A 22877-nucleotide genomic window follows, 5' to 3' on the forward strand; every position below is an offset into this window, starting at 1 on the left:
CTAGGTAATATTTATAGGACTCAATGTAAAAATGAAAATGTGGGCTCTTTATTTTAAAATGATTAAGAATTTCAAGATGGGGACAGCAGAGCATTGAGCGTGGGGTGCTTCTAGGCTAAGTGTGAGGTCCCCAAAGCCAGCCCTGGAGGGAGCTGTCTCTGGTGAGAGGCATCTTGCCCTTCTGATGTCCTATTTCAGTTCCTGCTTCTGTGGATTGAATTAATCCCCATGTAAGGCCATCTCATTGTTGATCTTCCTGCTGTCTTCCTGTCCCCCAGGGCAAAAATAGAGGAACATCTGGCCAGGGTGGAAGCGGTAACAAAGGAGATAGAAACAACAGGAACCTACCAACTGACGGGAGATGAGCTCATCTTCGCCACCAAGCAGGCCTGGCGCAATGCCCCACGCTGCATTGGGAGGATCCAGTGGTCCAACCTGCAGGTGAACTTCCTTAGACTTGAGCGGGAGAGAGCTGGAGGCGGCCAGGCCCTGAGCAGATGGCTTGGAACAGCCACACAGAGCTGTGCCCAGGCCTCCTGGGACTGAAGCCATGGCCCTGGATCCTCTCTTACATTCCCAAATGTTGAGATGGGGCACCTAGGGTCCCTCTCTAGAAGCCTTGAATCCTGTTTCAGCACCAGGGTTTCTAGCTGCCCATTCTCTATTGTGTTAAATTCAGGAGACTAAATGCCATCATTAGAGTAAACCATGACCTTGTTTTTATTACACTTGAGGCCGTGGTGCTGCAAGATGTGTTGTTTTCCTCCAATGCTTGAATTCTTGGCTCCAAGAGAACATTTTATTTAGCCTAGCCTCCTAGGCCATCTTTTTGTTGGGGAATCATTTGTTGCAGGATAATATCAAAAGCACTTGGACAGAGAAATCGATTAGAACCACCAGTGAAACCAACTCTGGCTGTGTAGTATGTGCTGGTGTGGGAAAGGACCTAGCCTGGGGCTGTGGCAATCCCGATTCATGGTGCTTTCAAGTCAGGTTTTCTTGGAATTCTGGGTTTGCTGGGGTCTTCTGAGTGGGATTGCCTGTGCTCCCCTAGAGGGCAGCCATGAAATGGGAGCGGTGGTGCAGATGGGAGGCTGCACTCTTCGGCATGGTGTTGAGTGTTTGTATGTTGAGTGTCTCGGCTGCCCTATTGGTTCCCAGTGACTTCTGATCAGCCTCAAAGCCTCTGTCTACCCAGTCTTTGATGGGCATGGTCTGGATGGGCTGTTGCAGGTCTTCGATGCCCGCAGCTGTTCCACCGCCCGGGAAATGTTTGAACACATCTGCAGACACGTGCGTTACTCCACCAACAATGGCAACATCAGGTCGGTGCACGTTTCCCAGGGCTGCAGAGGGCCTTGCCTTGCCTGAGAATCTTAGCCAAAAGATGCAGCACTTGGGTCTAGGGGAGGCATCTCCAGCTCCAGGAGAAACCAGGGAGAAAGAAAAAAGAGAAAGACTCAGGCTTCTTCGGGGACTTCCAGTAGTGAGCCCAGCCCCTGTGAGCTCAGCTCCCATTGGCAACCCATGCCCTTGGTTTCCTTCTGATGTGGAGCCACTTGGAGGGGATGGAAGATCTTTAAGAAGTAACTGCTTCACTATTCAGGGTTGGGGCTCCCATTTTTTAGAAGGCATGGGACATTAAGAGGTTACCTTCCTCTCCCAACCAACGAGGTCAAAGCTAATAGGACTGAACAGCTCATTTGGTCATTCGTTCATCTTTTTGTTCAGCAAACACTCAGTGCCTACCTAATGCAACTCCACACAGGACAAGGCTGGGAGAGCAGGGGGAAGATGGGGTATGGGGGGGTAGGAGGAAGAGTGACTAGGACCCTAAGATGCTGCTCCAGCTGGTGTGAGCCTATGACCTGCACTAGACAGGCAACCGGCTAACTCAACTGCAAGGACGGAGACATAGGCAGTGAGGAAAGACTGGCAGATCAGCTAACCCTGCCTGATGGATGGGAAGGCCCCCTTGAGGGGGTGGACCCTGGGTCTTGAGGGAGGGCAGGAGGAGAAGGCATGTCAGGAGGCTGGCTCAGTCAGCTTGGGATCAGGGGCTGCAGAGCAGGTAGGGTGGAGAGGGAGGTAGGGCCAGTGCAGGATGACTGGGCCCCCACCAGGGCTAGGTGGTAAACAGTACTGTTCCTGTCCTGGGAAGGTCGGCCATCACCGTGTTCCCCCAGCGGAGTGATGGCAAGCACGACTTCCGGGTGTGGAATGCTCAGCTCATCCGCTATGCTGGCTACCAGATGCCAGATGGCAGCATCAGAGGGGACCCTGCCAACGTGGAATTCACTCAGGTACCCAGCCCAGCCTCAGCCACCGGCCACTGGGGCGGGGAGCCCCATGGTGAGCGAGTGACAGAGTGGAGCCCAGAGGAGACACGCAGCCCGGGCTTACAGACTCACAGGGCCTGTCTTGTTCCCCAGCTGTGCATCGACCTGGGCTGGAAGCCCAAGTACGGCCGCTTCGATGTGGTCCCCCTGGTCCTGCAGGCCAATGGCCGTGACCCTGAGCTCTTCGAAATCCCACCTGACCTTGTGCTTGAGGTGGCCATGGAACATCCCAAGTAAGTAGGCTGAGGGTGCTGGGGGCAAGGGCGAGTCAACACACAGCCCTTCTCCTTTCCTAAGTGAGGCTCCAGCCTTCCCCATACCTTCCCTAAAGCCCAGCCAGCAGCAGGTGACACTCAGGGGGCTGGCTTTCAAGGACTCTTTTGTCACTGTTTCATTCTGCAGCCATTCTGCACTGGCACCTCGGGCCTCAGACAGGTGGATGTATTGATGCTGAGGGGAAGCAGAGGCTTAGGCGGTTGGGGCCCCAAGAGCTTGAGAAGCAGTGACTGCAGGAGAGGAATGCATTGAGATTCTAGAAAGGAGCAGCCCAGGCCTCTTCTGCCCTCCTGCCAATGCTCTTAGCTGTCCCTCTCCTGTCGGGAGCATATAGGGCTGCAGTGACTTCAAGAGTCCTACTGGCCCAGCCCCTGCTCTAGGGAGTTCTCATAATTGCAAAAATACCTCTGCGTATTGAGATTTACTCTGTAGCAGACATTGGGCTGGGCTCTTCTTCCTGGCCATTGAATGAACCAAATTCAGTCCCGACTCACAGCCCTTGTACTCCCTGTTCCCTTTGCATGACATGCCTTTTCCTCAGAATTTTTCTAGGCTCATTTCTTCTTGTCAAAAGGTATTTCCTATAATGTCACCTCCTCTGAGAAGGCTCTCTGACCACTCAAGCTAGAGGAGGCCCCCTTACCCTCAGTCTAACACATCATCTTGTTTTTATTTCTTATATATTTGTTTACCCATTTATAATCTAGAGTCTAGACATTAGACTACAAGTTCCTTGAGAGTGGAGATCTTTTCTTTTCTGTTCACAATGTATACCCAACAGCTAGCAGAGTGCCTGGCACATAGTAGGTGCTCAGTTATAAATATTTGTGGAATAAGTGAATATACAAGTGAATGATATTACTAGCTTTATAATAATTCCATGAATTCGATGCTATGTTTCTATTCTGATAATGGGGATGTTGAGGCTCAGAGAGGCTAAAAAACATCCCAAGTTCACACTGCTAGTCAGAGGCAGAACTTGAACCCCAGCTTTCTGACACTGGAGTCCTTAATTGCTCTGTTGTGTTGCGTTCTCAGCATTTAGCACAGAGCCTGGCACATACTTGATGCTTAATATAGGTTTGCATGAATGAATGAGTGCATGAATGCATAATTTAATAAATGGCATCCTATGTGTCCAATACGTCTCTCTGGCTGGGATTAACTCAGAATCAACTCTTGGAAAGGAGTTTTCTTGTTTGACTCTTTCTGAAGCTTTTTTCTTGGTGGGCAGGTGGGGGGTCAGTGGGAGGCCAAAGGTGCAAAAGTGAAGCCCCCAGCACCAGACATGGTAGTTCACACCTGTAATTCCAGCATTTTGGGAGGCTGAGGCAGGAGGATTACTTGAGGCCAGTAGTTCGAGACCAGCCTGGGCAACATAGTGAGACTCTATAAAATAATAATAATAATAATAATAATAATAATAAGGAAAAAAATTAGCTGAGCAAGATGGCACATGCCTGCAGTCCTAGCTACTTGGGAGGCTGAGGCAGGAGGATCGCTTGGGCCCAGGAGTTAAAGGCTGCAGTGAGTTATGATTGTGCCACTGCACTGCACTCCAGCATGAGCAACAGAGCAAGACCAAGTCACTAAAAAAAAAAAAATAATAAAATAAAAATAAGGAAGGCTCCAGTTAAATTGTGTCTACCTTTTTGCCAGATACGAGTGGTTTCGGGAACTGGAGCTAAAGTGGTACGCCCTGCCTGCAGTGGCCAACATGCTGCTTGAGGTGGGCGGCCTGGAGTTCCCAGGGTGCCCCTTCAATGGCTGGTACATGGGCACAGAGATCGGAGTCCGGGACTTCTGTGACGTCCAGCGCTACAACATCCTGGAGGTAACCCAGGCAGCCCAGCTGGCCAGATGAAGGTGTGGGCCTGGGGGTGGCTTCAGGGACTGACTCGCTGCTATCACTCTGCCTCTGTAGGAAGTGGGCAGGAGAATGGGCTTGGAAACGCACAAGCTGGCCTCGCTCTGGAAAGACCAGGCTGTCGTTGAGATCAACATTGCTGTGCTCCATAGTTTCCAGGTATGTCTGGAGTTTTGTGAGTCTGAAGACTTTTTGGTGAGAAGCTTAACTGATCCAGTGACTTATGTGATGCTTAATTTATAAGTAAGCCCCCTTGCTCACTCTAGAGGTCCAGCAACAGGCAGCTCCTCACCTCCCAAGACTGTTCAATCCCTGTACTTGAGCACTGAATTCTGTCCTCTCTCAATCGCTCAAGGACTTTACTCCCAAAAATTTTCCTCTTCTCTCTCTGTATCATCAATGTCTCTCTCTCTGCTGAGTCATTCCCAGCAGTGTACAGACAGGCTCTCTTAGCCCCATTTCAAAGGAAGAAATGAATAGCTAACCACATAACTCCTGCCAAACCTCAGGCTCCCTCCAGCCACTGCCTCACCCTTCTGCTCCTTTCTACAGCAAAACTATGGAGAGATCTCATTGTGCTTCCTCATTCCCCAACTGCTTCAGCCTGGCTGGGCGACAGAGCAAGACTCCGCTCAAAAAAAAAAAAAAAAAAAAGAAGGCCTCCCTGACCGTGCCATGTAAAATGACGCCCTCACCCCACTGCCAACCTGTCTCTCTGTGTTAGTCCTTTAACCATTTTATTTTTCTTCAAAATACTTCCTCATACAGTTCCTGGCATTATATAGGACATCGACTTTCTTCTTTCTTTTCCTTTTTTTTTTTTTTTGAGACATCATCTCACTCGGTCACCCAGGCTGGAATGCAGTGGCATGATCACTGCAGCCTTGACCTCCTGGGCTCAAGTGATCCTCCCACCTTAGCCTGCCGAGTAGCTGGGACTACAGGTGCATACCACGCTTGCCTAATTTTTATATTTTTAGTAGAGATGGTGTTTTTCCATGTTGCCCAGGTTGGTTCTGAACTCCTGGCCTCAAGTGATCCGCTTGCCTCAGCCTCCCAAAGCGCTGGGATTATAGGCATGAGCCACGGTGCCGGGCCAGCTTTCTTTATTGTTTGGTTTCCCCCACTAGAATGCAAGCTCCATGGGGCAGGGACCTTGTCTGTCTGTTTGCTGCTGCACCTCTGGCCTAGAAGAGTGTCTGGCACATGGTAGATGCTAAAATAATTTGTCTTTGAAGAATGAATGATGAGGGCCACATCCGCGTTCTGGCCTGGCACAAACTGAGTCTTCAGTCCTTGTCTGACGTGTGCATGAATGAGTGATGCTGGGAGGGGACCTATGAGCTGTGGCTGCTCTTGCTTGCTGTGCGAGGATGACAACCTCCACCTCCTCTTAAGCCCACACACAGCCGCTGGGCTCCTGTGTAGGGCTAAGCCCTCTGGCCCATCCGCTGCTCTTACTCATAGAAACACTTCCCTTCCCTGTGGGAAGGAGGCCTGAGATGTAGGAAGATACTACTTTAGAAGCCACAGCCATTGCCACAAAGCTGACAGATGCCCTGGAGACCCCACCACTGGTCAGTCATTCATTCATTCAGCAATGTTTTACTCAGCATTTGCCTGGTGCTGGGCACTAGGCTGGGCCAAGGATGTGAGTGGTGAACAGAGTACAGATGAGCACACACTGTTCCCCATGACTGGGTCACCCCATAGGCAGATCAGGCCTGTGCTTGACGGGGGAGGGGAAGATGGAACAGGAAGAGCCCCCCGGTGTTTCGGGAAGGGCTGGCTTTGCACCACACATCCTGACTCCTGGGGACTCCCAGCACCAGCCCTGATGCTGGCAGGATGTGGATACGTCCCAGAAAATCTGTGAGCCTCTGCTGTCTCCTCACCGTGGCTGACTGTGTCCTTCCACTGCCTGAGCGTCTCCAGGACTTCCTCACCACCCTCCTTCAGGGTAAACTTCAAAAGATGGGCCCTTGTTTCCTCCTCTGTAAAATGGGGATAATAGTGCCTCCCTCACCTGAGGATTATAAGAGTTAAGTAAAAATGCATTCAAAATGTTTAGCTGCACTGCCTGGCCCATAGAGAACACTCAGTAAGCAATGATTTTCTTACTGTTTATTATGTTGTCATCATGATCGTGGCTACCACTGAGGTTTTTTTTTTGTTGTTTTTTTTTTTTCTTTGGAGATGAACTCTCCCTCCGTTGCCTAGGCTGGAGTGCATGGTGTGATCTCGGCTCACTGCAACCTCCGCCTCCTGGGTTCAAGCAATTCTCCTGCCTCAGCCTCCCAAGTAGCTGGGATTACAGGATTGCACCACCATACCCGGCTAATTTTTGTAATTTTAGTAGAGATAGGGTTTCACCATGTTGGCCAGGCTGGTCTCAAACTCCTGGCCTCAAGTGATCCACCTGTCTCTGCCTCCCAAAGTGCTGGGATTACAGGTGTGAGCCACTGCACCCATCCTGTAGCTACCACTGAGCTTAGAACTGATCTGGCTCCCAGGAGTTGCTGTGTCTTGGAAGAATAAATGAATGAGAGCCCATGTCCACAAGAGTGGTGGCCGGACTTTTATATACACATATATAACTTATGTATGTCTATTGAATTTACAAGGCATGGCTGGCCTTCCCAGGCCTGACACCAGCTGGATCCTCTCATGCCTCCCTGCCTTGACTCATGCAGTGCCCCACTCAACTAACTTGCACCCCTCTCACAAGTCTCCCTTCCTCTCAGGAGCTGCTCCCGAAATTCGCCAACTCACCCTGGGCCTCTGTCTGGCGTTGTATCCTCTCCTCTGCCCTTCCCCAGCACCTTTGCCTGCCTCCATCAGAGTTTCTATCAGGCCATGTGAAAATGACTGATTTTCCTTGGCTTCCCCACCCAGTTAGACTAGACTCTAATGCAGAGAAAGGGTTGTGTCTTTCTCTTCTATAACGCCGATGCCTTATGCAGTGCCTGGCAGATGGAGATTATAAGAGCAGCTAATATTTATTAAGCACTTACTATGCTTTGCTTATTCCAGCTTATTGCATCCTTTCAACAACCTCATGATGTAAGAACTTTTTTTTTTGGAGACAAGGTCTTGTTTAGTCACCCAGACTGGAGTGCAGTGGCCCAATCATGGCTCACTGCTGCCTTGACCTCCTGGGCTCAAGCAATGCTCCTACCACATCAGCCTCCCACATATCTGAGAACACTGGCATGTGCCACCACACCTGGCTAATTTTTAAATTTTTTTGTTTTTGTTTTTTTTAAGACAGAGTCTCGCTCTGTCACCCAGGCTGGAGTGCAATGGTGCGATCTCGGCTCACTGCAACCTCCGCCTCCCGGGTTCAAGCGATTGTCCTTCCTTAGCCTTCTGAGTAGCTGGGATTACAGGTGTGTGCCTCCACCATGCCTGGCTAATTATTATATTTTTTAGTAGAGACGGGGTTTCACCATGTTGGTCAGGCTGGTCTCAAACTCCCGACCTCAGGTGATCTCCCCGTCTCGCCCTCCCAAAGTGCTGGGATTATAGGCGTAAGCCCCGACACCTGGCCTACTAATTTTTAAATTTTTATAGAGACAGGGTCTCACCATGTTTCCCAGGCTGATTTCAAACTCCTGGGCTCAAGCAATCCTCCCACCTCGGCCTCCCAAAGTGCTAGGATTACAGGCATGAGCCACTGCACCTGGCCATTATAGGAATTCATATCACTCCCATTTCACAGATGAGGAAACTTAAAGAATTAATTGCTCAAGGTCACATGGCAAATAAGAAGCCAGAGTTTGAACCACTATGTTAAACAAATGTCTCTTGACTGAGTGGGTTGCCACAGACATAGAGGCCAGTGGCTGCCTTGCTGGACCATTCCATGGGGTCAGACCCCACAGACCGTAATTTCAGACTGTGAGTGATTCGTCTCCCATACACTACAGTTCTCCCAATGTTTCAGACCTCCCCACAGAGGGGTCTGGCTCCTTCTTGGCTGAGGAGGCTACAACCCCATGGAAGTGACTCTTAGAACTCTCCACCATAAATGGCTGGGATGGTATTTCCTTTACCTGCCAAAAGGTGCTGTGGTTTAAGTTATGCAGATCCAGAGAGAGCCATTTGCTGGGAGTCTGGGGAGACCTGTGGGCATGAGAGGCTGGATATTGCCCTCAAAGACTTAAGGGAGGCCCCCATGGGACCTGTGGGCTGACCCTGACTAATGTGCTTTCCTGGGCTCTGTCAGAGGCTCCACAAGCGCCTTCCATTTGGGTGTTTATTTTCAGCAGGCAAGGAGAGGGCCAGGAGTTGCTCTCCCGTGTTACAGATTGCCAGGCCTTCCTAGGCACTCTCTGGGAGCCCTGCGGCCAACCGGCCCCTCTTCTGATTCCCCCACCCTTATCTCCACTCCCCATCTTGCCTTCTGATACAGAAGCAGAATGTGACCATCATGGACCACCACTCGGCTGCAGAATCCTTCATGAAGTACATGCAGAATGAATACCGGTCCCGTGGGGGCTGCCCGGCAGACTGGATTTGGCTGGTCCCTCCCATGTCTGGGAGCATCACCCCCGTGTTTCACCAGGAGATGCTGAACTACGTCCTGTCCCCTTTCTACTACTATCAGGTTAGGGGCCTTCCTCTTCTCTCCTTCCTGGGGGCTCAGATGTGGCTGTATGTGTGTGTGTGTGTGTGTGCACCTCATTGTTACACATGTAGGGCACGACGGGAAGCAGGAGTATGTTGTTAGAGCTTTCCAGGCCCCACTCAAGGATGCTGAGCAGCCTTTGTGCATTTCCACGGAGAGTGGCACTGAAGGAAGTGGCTTCCACTGCACCACTAGTGGCCTGTGGCTCAGATGGGGGGGTCTGTCATTACACCTGCTTCCACGGGAGGGCCCGGCAACAGTCACTCAGCAGAGTGTTGAGGGGATTGGCCCCTGAGTCAGACGCTATTGATTCTGCCACTTCCTAGCAATAGGGTCTTGGGTGGGTCCTTTCACCTTTCTGAGCCCTGATCTTCTCATCTCTAAAAGGGATGGGCTTCACTCCACGACGGGGGGTTGTGTGGATCACAAAGCTGGTGTATGGAACAGCTCAGCCCAGTGCCCAATGCAGAATGCATTCAGTAACCATGAGCTATGGAGAAGAGTTCATTTTGTGCCAAAAAGGACTTGGTTTGGATTTTAAGAGCTTCCTTCATCTAAAGGAAGAGCTTCCTCCATCTACAGGACCTCACATGCAGGGTGACGGCATGTCCTGGAGTCTTGCCTGTTGTAGTAGCAGCTCTTCTTGCTCTCAAAGGTGTCTCGGTTGGGACTGTACATTATGTCATCTGCCTGCTGATAAGATGCTAAAAGCAAAAGGAGTGCAGCCTGTTCCTTCCAGGAGGACACTAATGAGAATAAGAGTTAGCCGCCCCCCCTCGATGTGCAGGCTCCATGCCGGGCAGTGGAGAGGCAACTCTGGGGGAGAGGCAGCCACGGCCCTCCCTTGTGGGAGTTCAGTGACGGGGGTGGGGCGCAGGCCAGCCTTCTCTCCCAGGCTCATGATGGGTGCGAAGGGTCCTCTACCACTCCAGCATCCGTGAGCCGAGCCAAGCCAGGACCCCGCCCTGCCCTCACATCTCCTTTCTTTTCTGAAGGTAGAGGCCTGGAAAACCCATGTCTGGCAGGACGAGAAGCGGAGACCCAAGAGAAGAGAGATTCCATTGAAAGTCTTGGTCAAGTGAGTGGCAGTGGCAGTGGCAAGTAGTGATGTGTGAACTATATCTCTCCCTTCTAGTCAGCCTCTGCCTCCAGTCCTTGAAGGGCAAGAACACAGGGAATGGTTATGCTTTTTGCTTTTGTTTTTGAGACAGGGTCTTACTCTGTCACCCAGGCTGGGGTGTAGTGGTGCCATCACAGCTCACTGCAGCCTCTGCTTCCCGAGCTCAAGTGATCCTCCCACCTGAGCCTCCCAAGTAGCTGGGACCACAGGTACAAACCCACGCCTGACTAATTTTGTTTGTTTTTTTGTAGAGACGGGGTCTCGCAGTGTTGCCCAGGTTGGTCTTGAACTCCTGGGCTCAAGCGATCTTCCTGTCTCAGCCTCCCAAAGTGCTGGGATTACAGATGTGAGCCACGGCACCCAGCCTGGGAATGTATATTCTTCGTGGAATTTGGCTCCCAGAGGTCCAGTCGCCAATTCCAAGGGTCCCCTGCTGCCATTTTTCCAACCTTCTCTCTCCTCCCTTTTCCCAAAGGGGCCTATAGTAGTGGGTGAGGGGAGGAAAAGGGTGAGTTGTCACGGTACATGGCTGGTGAGAAACGTAGCTTGCTTTTCCCTCAACCTGCCCCACATTAAACGCTGTCCCCTCCCATTCCCCTGGTCCCCCATTTTCTTCTGGAAGGCTGACTCAACACACAGCGCCTGCCTGTCTGTCTGTCCCCACAGAGCTGTGCTCTTTGCCTGTATGCTGATGCGCAAGACAATGGCGTCCCGAGTCAGAGTCACCATCCTCTTTGCGACAGAGACAGGAAAATCAGAGGCGCTGGCCTGGGACCTGGGGGCCTTGTTCAGCTGTGCCTTCAACCCCAAGGTACTGGCTCAGTGGGATGGCTGTTGTTTTTTCTGCTTGTGTGCAGGGGAGTCTAGGAAAAGTTAAAACGGTTTCCCCACTCCTGGATGTCTCAGAGTCTTGGATGTGGTAATGTGCATCATTAATCTGGAAGAGAAGGAAAGACTTGTGTGCAGGGATTCCCAAACTTACACAGTAGATGAGTTTTTCATGGTGTTCTGGAGAACACAGTTTGAGAAACACTTTCACAATGAATCCAGGCCTCAACATACATCAGCTGCTCTGGCTGAACTTTATTCAGGCTCACTGAACACCTGCTCTGCAGGATGCAGTGCTGCATGTGAAAGGGGGAAGAGACGAGTAAGCTTCAGATAAACAAAAAAAGGCCGCAGAGGGTCTGTCTAAGCTCTATCCCCTGCCTTCAGCACTGATGGATAAAATCCAACTCTTAGGGAATGGTGGCCACGTGCTGGACCAGCCCCAGGCTCTGAGGATCTGACAGTGAGTGGCGCAGAGCCAGGCCTTGCCCTTGGGGAGCTCTCCAGCATACATCCCACCCTCCCCTCCCAGCGCCCTGCAAAGCAGGCGTCAATGCCATTGTTAATGCACAGAGAAGGAACCTGACTGTTAGACAGGTTGATGGGTTTTCCAGGGTCGCACGGCTTCTGGGAGATGGATGTGACTCTGAGGACAGGGCACAGGCCAGTGTAATGCCACGATGGGATGAGCTGTGGTCTGTGCCACGTAGAGGCTTAGGCCAAGGGGGCACTGACTGATGACCAGGTCGGCCAGGTTGCTGAAAACACCTCTTGGGTCCAAACCTCACCTGCTGGCTCCCAGGAGTCTGGAACTGCCAGGAGAGTGGTGGCAGGTCCCCCATCCTCCGCTGGGTGGGCCTGGATAGAACAGCAAGGTGAGGGCACATTTCCCCGGCCATTCCCTCCAGGCACAGCTGTGACCTGCTCATTCCAATTTTGTGGAAATATTTCCACACACACAAAATTGCAAATAGTAGTGGACATGGTGAGAGGCATTTAGACATGGGAAAGGCAGTATTTTGGAGACAGATCTTCCAGGGCTTGCCAATGTGTTAACCATAGGGCTTAAGCGGGGAAGGAGAACAGAGGATGATGTGTTCAAATTGGTTCATTCACGTCCTCTGTGCCACGCCTGTGCCGGGCCCTGGGAGAGACAGATGAGCACAGGAGCCGCAGCCTGGGGACAGTGTGGGAGGAAGCCCACGGTGTCTGGGCAGGGTAGGGAGGGCCCTACTGGGAGCCGAGGGCTGATGTCCACTTGGGTGCCATCCAGGTTGTCTGCATGGATAAGTACAGGCTGAGCTGCCTGGAGGAGGAGCGGCTGCTGTTGGTGGTGACCAGTACGTTTGGCAATGGAGACTGCCCCGGCAATGGAGAGGTGGGTGGCTTGAGGTCTGGCTGGTCTAGGGGGTGGTAGGGCACAGGAGGACCCAGGAAAGGGTCTGGGGGATGCGGCAGGTCCTACGGAGGACATTTGGGAGTCAGTGCTCAGGCCACTCCGGGTCACTCAGGTCATTTGCCGGCCTCCATCGTAATTATTGCCATATGGGAGTGCCACCTTTCCTATGACATATTTAATATATTTCTGTGAATGGCCTACCTGTTTGTATTTACAAATTCATATTTAAAGGAAACTTGTATCACTCTCACAAATGGAAAGCAGCAAAACATAAATTCAATGAAAACAAAATGAAGTTAATGAATTTTAGCTAGATACTATTCCCTGGCCAAGGCCTGCTCTTTGTTTTTTTTTGTTTGTTTGTTTTTTGGTTTTTGGTGTTTGTTTGTTTGTTTATTTATTTATTTATTTATTTACTTAGATGGAGTTTTGCTTTTGTTGCCCAGGGTAGAGTGCAATGGTGCGATCTCAGCTCACTGCAAACTCTGCCTCCTTGGTTCAAGTGATTCTTCTGCCTCAGCCTCCTGAGTAGCTGTGATTACAGGCACGCGCCACCATGCCTGGCCAACTTTGTATTATTTTTTTTTAGTAGAGATGGGGTTTCTCCATGTTGGTCAGGCTGGTCTCGAACCCCCAACCTCAGGTGATCCGCCCGCCTCAGCCTCCCAAAGTGCTGGGATTATAGGCGTGAGCCACCGTGCTCAGCTATCTTTGTTTTTAAAAAAGACTAATAGGCAATGAGAGAGGTATTAAAGGTCTATTAGCACCAATATGAGACTGTCTCTCCAGTGCTCAGAAGAATGAAAATGTAATTGAAGGGGAATAACTAAAAAATAAATTATGAAAAGGGAATAAATACTCACCATGGGATTTGACGCTAGTTCTGCTGGGTCACATACCTCCTGGAATCATCTTGGGTTCCTGGAAAGCCAGCCTTATTGCAGAGACTATAGAACCAATTGTTGTTGCTTCTACCGGGTTCCAAACAGAATCACGGCCCATTAGGAGCCCCTCTGGAGAAGGCATGCTACAAGGCAGGCCCCCTCTGCCAGGGCTGGATGGGTGGGGGCCTAGCTGTTCCAGGTCCCCCATTAAGAGGCAGGGCCTACACAAGTTGCTACAGTTTAGTTGGAGTGAGAGACAAGCTAAACTTGTCAGCTGACAACCAGGTCCTTGGCCAGGTAGCCCCATATGTAAACCAACTTCCGTTGTGGGCTGTGAGCCTTCTCCTGCAAGCTGTGGCCAGGTTTCCAGAAGAAAGGAAAAAACAGTGTTTTTATTCATCCTGGCTTGAGAACTCTGTCATTCCCTCTCTTTCTAGAAACTGAAGAAATCGCTCTTCATGCTGAAAGAGCTCAACAACAAATTCAGGTAAAGCTTTTTCCGTTGTCCTACTCCTAGCCCTGCCCTGTGGACCCAAAGTCTGGGTTCAGGGGATGGAACTGGGTGTGCACAGGGGGTCTTCTCAGAACCGTGCAGGCACAGAGAAACCCTGGGTCTAAGGTCTGTACTCAGAATGTGTCGAGGGTCAAACCACAGAAACCAAGTCCCTCTCACAGGTCTGCAGGCCAAGCGTGGGGTGGTCATGGGAGTTGGTGACAAGGTTGGGGGATGGAGAGGACCAGAAGGGGGTCCAGCTCCATTCTCCAGCTGGAGGGGGAGAGTCTGGGGCTGGCCCTCCAGGCTGTTGGTGCTGGGTGCTGGGTGCCAGGTGCTGCTTGCATGGGACATGTGTCTCTATGTGTGTCCTCGGGCAGGTACGCTGTGTTTGGCCTCGGCTCCAGCATGTACCCTCGGTTCTGCGCCTTTGCTCATGACATTGATCAGAAGCTGTCCCACCTGGGGGCCTCTCAGCTCACCCCGATGGGAGAAGGGGATGAGCTCAGTGGGCAGGAGGACGCCTTCCGCAGCTGGGCCGTGCAAACCTTCAAGGTCAGTTCCCAGCCAGAGCTGCCCCACAGCAGGGACATGACAGGGTGCATTCATGCCTAGGACATCTGTGCTGGGCGTCCCAGGTGGCATGACCTCTGCCTGTGGTCCTGTAGATGTGGTCCCAGGCATGGGCCAGGGCCACAAACCTGAGGGCTTAGGTCACGGCTGCTCTCCCTCAGCCCCCTAGAAGAGCTCCACCTTATGCACACAACTCTGGGGTAGAAGGTGGCACAGATAACCCCCTGCCCTTAGGGAGCTTCTAGTTTAAGGTCTTTCCTCCACTGACTACCTAGGTCACCTCTTAACTACTGTGTCTGTTTCAGTCGCACAGCCATAGAGAGCCTGGGGACAGGCACCACACAATGGCGGATCCACTTTGGATCCACTCAGTATCTCCATAGCTCTTTATTGCTGTGATTGCCCCAGTCATTTAGGGAACTTGTCACTCATGCAGAGCATCACTCAGCGGTGGTGCTTAGGAGCATCAGCTTGCATCGGGGCAGGCTTGGTTCCAAAGCCCAGGCCTCCTCCATGTGGCTCCACACCAGGAACATAGGAGCAATCAGACCTCTTCCAGTGTGGGCATGAGGATACAACAAGATCATGTCAATATTGGCATTCATAATGGTCGGGCACAGTGGAGCATGCCTGCAATCCAAGCACTTTAGGAGGCTGAGGTGGGCAGATTGCTTGAGCCCAGGAGCTCGAAACTAGCCTGGGTAACATGTGAAACCTGCCTCTACCGAAAATACAGAAAATTGGCTGGGCTTGGTTGTGGGTACCTGTAGTCTCAGCTACTCGGGAGGCTGAGGCGGGAGGATTGCTTGAGCCCAGGAGGTTGGGGCTTCAGTGAGCTATGATGGCACCACTGTACTCCAGCCTGGGCGACTGAGTGAGACCCTGTCTCAAAACAGAAACAAAGCAATATTTATAATAGTAGCAATAGCTACTATGTGCCAAGCCCAGACACCTCTTTGAGTCCTTGCTGTCACCCTATCAGGTAAGTGTGCTTCGAAGTTACACGAAGCACACGGCTCAGTGTTTGGCCCATGGTAAGGGCCTAAAAAGTGGTAGCCCCAGTGGTGGGGATGCTGCTGCTGCTGACCATTAACCGCAGTCTACTCCACCTTCTTCTAGGCAGCCTGTGAGACGTTTGATGTCCGAGGCAAACAGCACATTCAGATCCCCAAGCTCTACACCTCCAATGTGACCTGGGACCCGCACCACTACAGGCTCGTGCAGGACTCACAGCCTTTGGACCTCAGCAAAGGTACCTGCTTCTCTGCAGCACATGGGGCTTGTTTGTGTTGGGGTCTGAGCCCTAAGCCCATGGTCAAGGAGACTCCCAGGTCTTTCTGAACAGAGACAGCTGGCCTCGGGGCCTCCCTCTCACTGCATGCAAGAGCCTGTTAGGGTATAATACTCAAGGTGCTGAGGGAGGCTGTTTCAGGAGGGAGCCCCAGGAGGGTGGTGGAGACAGAAGGGATCAGCATCCGCCAAGGGCCTACTGTGTGTCAGGCACTGTGCGGGGCTCCTGGCCCACATGGGCTAAGTGAGCCTGGACACTCCTCCTGGGAGAAAGGCACAGATGGAGAAATTGCAGTTCAAGGAGGTGAAGCAAGCTGCTAGCCTGTGGTCATGTTGGGGTCTGAGCCCCAGCCTTCCAGCCGCGAAGGCAGCCAAGTGTCATAGAGAAGGTGTCACAGAGGCAATTCCAGGCTGTAGTGGTGAACTCTCCACTCTGCACCCCCAGGTGCTGTGCCCTGTGCCCTGTCTAAGATAGTCCTGAAGGTTTCTGCATATTTAAGATATCCCCAACGTCAACGATGCTCTCCTGTGGATCCCAAGCCATGGAGATGTCCCGGGACTTTCCATTTTTAGGTTCCTAAATTGAATTTCCCAACACCTAGAAGCAATACTTAGAAGCTGCCCTGTATCAGATCAAGGAGCTTTTTTTTTTTTTTTTTTTGAGACGGAGTCTCGGTCTGTCATCCAGGCTGGAGTGCAGTGGCGCGATTCCCGCTTACTGCAACCTCCGTCTCCTGGCTTCAAGTGATTCTCGTGTAGCTGGGACTATTGGCACTACCACCATGCCTGGTTTCAGTATGTTGGCCAGTCTGGTCTCAAACTCCTGACCTCCAGTAATCCACCCACCGCGGCCTCCAAAAGTGCTGGGATTACAGGCATGAGCCGCCATGCCCGGCCTGGACCAAGGATCTTTATTTGTGGAATAAAAGGAAGAAAAAGAAAAACCCAACGGCCACCTCAGCAGGATGCCCCAAGGGTGGTGTTCAGATGTCACTGACTCAGACATCTGGGGGCTTCCCCTACCTACGCTCAAGAGCCACTTTGCCATTTCACCGTCTCTGTGTCCTCCACAGCCCTCAGCAGCATGCATGCCAAGAACGTGTTCACCATGAGGCTCAAATCTCGGCAGAATCTACAAAGTCCGACATCCAGGTAAGGGAAAGTGCAGGGCTTCGTGAGTGATACTCTGTCGATTTTATTTCAATGAATGAAAGATCAGAAGAAGTCAGTCTTTGAAGGGAGAGGAGAGGAGCATATGCTGGCATTAGCAGCCACACTGTCGGTAGGACCGGCCCACCTGGTAACCTGCGGCCACCTGTGCTTTTACGTCTACTCTTGGTTAACCACGAGCCACTTTTCCAGCTTGGACTCTAAGCATCTGCTCCACTTCCTCTCCTTCCTCATTGAACTCTTTCACTAAAAGGAGAGTGCAAGAGAGACTTAAACTGTTTGATTCATTCTTAAGAACTTTCAGAAAAAGTGTTGGCAGGGAAGGAAATTTCCCAGCTCTGGGAAAGAGCGTTGTGGATTATCTGCAGGTTTCATTGATCTGTGCTGTCCTCCCCGCATGCATTAGGAAAACTGGCCTTGGTTCTAATAAGAACAGGGTTTGTCCTGGCAACAAGGAAAGGTTTCTTCTGATATCCATGTATGTCCAAGGCGGATGCTTTCTTTAGGCAGAGGCTGTAGCCAAGCCCTCGGGGGGCTCCAAGGGCTGCTGGGAAGGGGCGGGCCCCCCTCCTCCCCAGAGGGAAGCTCCTGGTGCCCTCTTAAGCACCCCTGCCTGTGGGGATGCCTCATCTCAAGCTCAGGGTGGTGGCCCAGCTTGTGGAACCAGCCAGGAAAATGAAAGGAGGGCACATTTCCTGGGAAATCTTGCCTGCCCATCAAGGAGCCCTGGAGGAAATCCTGCAATGTCACCTGAGGCTTCATTTTCCTTCCCCAGCCGTGCCACCATCCTGGTGGAACTCTCCTGTGAGGATGGCCAAGGCCTGAACTACCTGCCGGGGGAGCACCTTGGGGTTTGCCCAGGCAACCAGCCGGCCCTGGTCCAAGGCATCCTGGAGCGAGTGGTGGATGGCCCCACACCCCACCAGACAGTGCACCTGGAGGCCCTGGATGAGAGTGGTGAGCCCCGGGCTAGAAAGCCAGTGCTGCCTGGCACCCTCTGGCCGCCCCACCTGGCTGAGGGGCTGAGCCTGGGCCTGCCGGTGACAGCCATCCCTGTCCTTCCTGCTGAGAGGGCGGGCCACCAAAGCTTATGTGAAAGCAGCTGCGGAAACAGTCCCAGCCCATAAGGCATGGCCCCTTGGCCTTAGTTTCCCTAATGATAACAACATCCCCCTCAATGCAGTGGCCAAAGTCAGAAAGTGGGATGAGCTGGGTGTGGTGGCTCACGCCTGTAATCTCAGCACTTTGGGAGGCCGTGGCTGGTGGATCACTTGAGGTCAGGAGTCTGAGACAATCCTGGCCAACATGGCAAAACCCCGTCTCTACTAAAAATACAAAAATAATTAGACAGGAATGGTGGTACATGCCTGTTATCCCAATCCCAGCCACTCGGGAGGCTGAGGCACAAGAATCGCTTGAAGCCAGGAGGTGGAGGTTGCAGTGATATGAGATCTCACCACTGCACTCCAGCCTGGGTGACAGAGACTCCATCTCAAAAAAATAAAAAAGAAAGTGGGATCAGAGAAACAGAGCCTGGCAGTGTCCCCCACTGTCCAGGAGAAAGTGAGAGAACCTGAGACCTGGGGACGACAAGACAGTTGCCCTTGTGACTGTAGGGTGATGGATGTGGTTCATCAGGACTCTGTCCCAGAGGAGAGAATGTCATGCTCATATTTTTACCCAGTGTTTACAAAGCATCTGTGTACCAGGCACAGCACCAACTATTATGGCACAATTTCATTCAGTGCTCATGCCAACCCAGCAAGATAGGTTGTGCTATCAGATCTGTTTCACAGGGAGGGAAGCCAAGGCCCAGAGGCTTCAGTCACCTCAGAAGTGGGGAGCCAGGGTTTGAACCCATGTCTTCTGGCCCCAGGGTCTGTGCTGTGACTGCCCTGCATGCTGCTCCCTGGGACTTCCCTTTGGGCTCATCTGCTCACCCAGCACATCTTGGTACAGCACCCAGGGGACTGCAGTCATGGGCTTCTCTCTAAGTGAACAACTGGCTGTGAGGTATCCATTAGTCTTCGGTGGATTTAGTCATTGTGAGTCTGTAGATCACCAGTGAGTGTCTTGCTAAAGTTCAGGTCTGGGCCAGAGAAGGACATGGTTAGTTTATCAGGACCACGCCAACTTACTGCCCCTTTGGGGGCTGGTGATCAGCCTTCCCTGGCAGTCCTTTCTCTATGTGCCACCTTCTTCCTGCCTTTTGCTCTTAGAGCCAGGTCTTTAGAGCCTCCTTTCCCCTGCAGCTGGAGAATAGGGGGTGTCTGCCTGGGGGCCTCTCTACCTACTGAGAATCCTGAATGGGGCCTCTTTTCCATCCTGACACCTTCCTTCCCCATCCAGGCAGCTACTGGGTCAGTGACAAGAGGCTGCCCCCCTGCTCACTCAGCCAGGCCCTCACCTACTTCCTGGACATCACCACACCCCCAACCCAGCTGCTGCTCCAAAAGCTGGCCCAGGTGGCCACAGAAGCGACTGAGAGACAGAGGCTGGAGGCCCTTTGCCAGGTGAAGATCAGGGCTGGTGGGCAGTGGGGGTATGTGGGGGGTCCCAGCATGTGGGGAGCCAGAGTCCAGAGCTGGTTTTAACTTTCAAGAGGGATCCACACCAGGTTCCCAAAGTGAGACTTGTCAAAGGCTGGTGGGAAGCCAGGCATCGTCCGCTGGCCCATGTCTAGGACACAGTTGTGTTGAGTGAACTGAGTTTTTCCAAGTGTCTGCAGGATGCAACCAGAGTGCACTGCCTTGAACATTAGCTAGAAAGGAGAGCCGTCCTTATCCGTCTTTGCTTTCCCCAAAACTGGAATAAACTTGTCACTTAAGATGTATTGGGGGATGGATGGTGTGGATGAATGGATAAATGGGCATAATGGGCAGAGTGACAGATGGAGAGCTGAATTAATAAGTTAATGAGAGAATGCATTAACTCACCTGCAACTGTCTGGTTCCAAGTCTTTGCAAAAGGCACTGGTTGTCATTATTATCATCATCATTATAGCTAATTATCTCAATTTAAGCTACCTCCACCACCATTATTTTGTGGCTGCAATGTACTAACTTGGCACATGCTTTCTCATTTAATTCCCATAACATCCCCACAAGACAGGCAATACTATCCTTGTTTCACAAAGGGTAATTGGGACAAGATTCCACAGCTAGTGAGGACACCCGGCCAAGATTTGAACCCAGGTCTGATTGGTTCCAAAGCCTTGCCCCAAATAAATTACAATAAAGATTTGACCCCTGCCCATGAGTTGCCGACAGTGGAGGTAACACAAGTTAGATAAATGTACTGGACTGAGTTCCTCCAGGACAGGCACTTATTTCGTCTCAAGTTTGGTAGTCTCAGCACCATGGACAGTGCCTGGCACATGGACTTGTTTGTTGAGTGAGTGAATGAATGAATGAATACTGGGTTGTGACAGTCTTTTCCCCAAAGCGGGACAGGTGCCCTGAGTCACTGACATCACCCTTGGCTTTTAGCCCTCAGAGTACAGCAAGTGGAAGTTCACCAACAGCCCCACATTCCTGGAGGTGCTAGAGGAGTTCCCGTCCCTGCGGGTGTCTGCTGGCTTCCTGCTTTCCCAGCTCCCCATTCTGAAGCCCAGGTTCTACTCCATCAGCTCCTCCCGGGATCACACGCCCACGGAGATCCACCTGACTGTGGCCGTGGTCACCTACCACACCCGAGGTGAGCCGGGGGCAGAGGCTCTGGAACAGCCCCGCTCCGCCCATTATTGGACATCTGTTCATCAACTCGGATTCAAGGAGGGAGGGAACACCCACAGCCGAGTTGTTAACAGTATTAGGAGGTGTGTGGGAGAGATCTCTAGGAACCAGGCACTAAACCGAGCCTTCTGTATGTATATGATCAGTTACATTGTGGGGTAGGCACTGTGTGCATTTTACAGGTGGCACAGAAAGTCACACTGTTAGTAAGTGGAGAGCTGAGATTCAGACCTGGATAGTCTAACTGCTGAGTCCAAGTCCTCCACCACTCCACTGTCCCACTACTCTTGGGACAATTTAATGAGATCGGATGTGAAGAGCACTCAACCCTTGGTAGGAGGCCAGTGGTTCTTAGTCTTCCCAATCATGCAGCCTGAACGCAGGGGAGATTCCGCATTGATTATTCATTCACTCACTGAGCTATTCAGTGGGTGCCCGGCACTGGGGTGGGTATGGAAATACAACAGACATCAGCCCTGCCCTCAGGGAGCATCTAGAGGCAGCAGTGGAGAGATAGGCATAGAAATAATCAGATGATTTTCATTGTGCTGAAGCCAAGAAGGAAAGGTCAGGGTCACTGAGGGAAGCAAAGCGGGGGGTGATGCTGCCATAGAGCGGGAGGCCAACATCTCGTCCAGGTGGTCTCGGCTCCACCACTGGCCTCTGCCCCCTGCCCTCTGCCCCCTGCCCTGCCCTCTGTAACTGAGCATTGCCTGGGTTGGCAAAGCTGGGAGCTGCCCACACTTCCGAGCCCTCTGTCCTCAAGAAGCAAAAACACAGTTTCTAAAACCTTGGCAGAGACTCTATTTGCCCTGCTAGAGAACAGCCACCCAGACCAGGAGAGGAGAGGCAGACGTGTCCTGTGAGATCAAAATTTAATCCCGAGGAAAACCAGGGGGACCTCTGCAGTTGGTTGGAGGCCTTCTTCAAGTGCTGGGCCATTGTAAAGGGAACACAACCCAGAGAGACCTCCTGGGTTTCTACAAGCCCAGGAGGGCCCACTGAGGAGGAAAGCGAGGTGTCAGAGCAGGCTGAAATGCGCGGAGCTCATCCACCACCCAGGGTTGCTACCAGCAAGGGCCATGCTCATGAGCACACACAGCAGTAGCCACCCTGAGGGGCCACTTCATGCTGCTGTCAGTGGAGCTCAGTGGTGAGCTGGGAGTGTTCCCGGAGAAAGTCTTTGGAAGGGGCACTGGAGTAGGAGTCAGGGAAGCTGAGCTGTCCACCTGATTCCACCGCGACCTGAGTGACCTTTTTCAAGTCACTTTTCCTCTCCCCGTCTCAGTTTCTGCTTGGGCAGAAGGAGCAACTTGCAGCCTCTCTAAGTCCCTTTCAACATTCCTCAGCTCCGCGCTTACAGAGGGTGCATCTCAGAACCAGGAGGACAAACAGCTGCTCATTGAGTCCTGAGAGTGTCTGAGTGGGGGCGTCCAAGGAGGCCGTGGTGTGGGCGGAGCAGCTGGTACAGTTTGCGCATGGGCAGTGGGGGGAAGTTGGTCACTTTGTGGTATCGTTGCAGATGGCCAGGGTCCCCTGCACCACGGCGTCTGCAGCACATGGCTCAACAGCCTGAAGCCCCAAGACCCAGTGCCCTGCTTTGTGCGGAAGTAAGCACCCCTTCCACTCTGTCCCCTGTGGTGCCGCCGACCCCTGGGAGTTCCGGGAGGAAAGGGAGGGATCTGGGGTTTAGGAGACGCTCGGAGCCCCTTGGCCCATAAAGAAGGCACTGGGGTCACACTGGTGTGGCTGCCTGTAGCAGGGACAGCGATGACAGGTGGGTCTCAAGAGTCCAGTGAGCTTGGCCCTTTTTCAGAAGGACCTGGGGGAGGTGCTGGTGCCTGGACAGAAGTGAAGCAGCCTGCAGGACGTGGGAAATCAAATAGGAGCTTCTTGTCCTCTCCACCCCCTCACGACCGCCTCCCACAGGCCCAGCTCCCCAGCCATCCTGTGTGTGCGTGGGCCTGGGGTGTCTGAGGACTGGCCCCCTCTTCTCCTGTCCTCTTCAGTGCCAGCGGCTTCCACCTCCCCGAGGATCCCTCCCATCCTTGCATCCTCATCGGGCCTGGCACAGGCATCGCGCCCTTCCGCAGTTTCTGGCAGCAACGGCTCCATGACTCCCAGCACAAGGGTAAGGCTGGAGGCTTCCCAGGTGGGAGGGGCACCAGGGGGCCAGCGCCTGCCTAGGAGCAGAACTGCAGCCCCACAAACGGTTCCTGACCTCTCTCGAGGGAAGGCCTCCCAAGTTTGCTTCCCTGTGCGGGCCTCTGCGGG

General features: G+C 52.4%; 1 protein-coding gene across 2 annotated transcripts in view; it reads left to right on the top strand.

Annotated features, from left to right (window-relative positions):
- Positions 1–22877, top strand: part of NOS2 (nitric oxide synthase 2) — a 37197-nt gene that overhangs the window by 10612 nt on the left and 3708 nt on the right. For both annotated transcript variants that reach the window (XM_034942227.4, XM_034942228.3), the window contains 19 exons: positions 279–441; positions 1234–1325; positions 2162–2303; positions 2433–2572; positions 4275–4449; positions 4540–4641; positions 8897–9091; positions 10108–10190; positions 10899–11043; positions 12334–12438; positions 13781–13830; positions 14217–14391; positions 15529–15661; positions 16773–16851; positions 17645–17826; positions 19219–19382; positions 20358–20565; positions 22126–22213; positions 22613–22734. In XM_034942227.4, coding sequence (XP_034798118.1) covers positions 279–441; positions 1234–1325; positions 2162–2303; positions 2433–2572; positions 4275–4449; positions 4540–4641; positions 8897–9091; positions 10108–10190; positions 10899–11043; positions 12334–12438; positions 13781–13830; positions 14217–14391; positions 15529–15661; positions 16773–16851; positions 17645–17826; positions 19219–19382; positions 20358–20565; positions 22126–22213; positions 22613–22734 — 2543 coding nt within the window. The remainder of the gene's footprint in view (positions 1–278; positions 442–1233; positions 1326–2161; positions 2304–2432; positions 2573–4274; positions 4450–4539; positions 4642–8896; positions 9092–10107; positions 10191–10898; positions 11044–12333; positions 12439–13780; positions 13831–14216; positions 14392–15528; positions 15662–16772; positions 16852–17644; positions 17827–19218; positions 19383–20357; positions 20566–22125; positions 22214–22612; positions 22735–22877) is intronic.

The sequence above is a fragment of the Pan paniscus genome, chromosome 19, assembly GCF_029289425.2.
Source record: "Pan paniscus chromosome 19, NHGRI_mPanPan1-v2.0_pri, whole genome shotgun sequence".
Taxonomy (NCBI): Eukaryota; Metazoa; Chordata; class Mammalia; order Primates; family Hominidae; genus Pan; species Pan paniscus.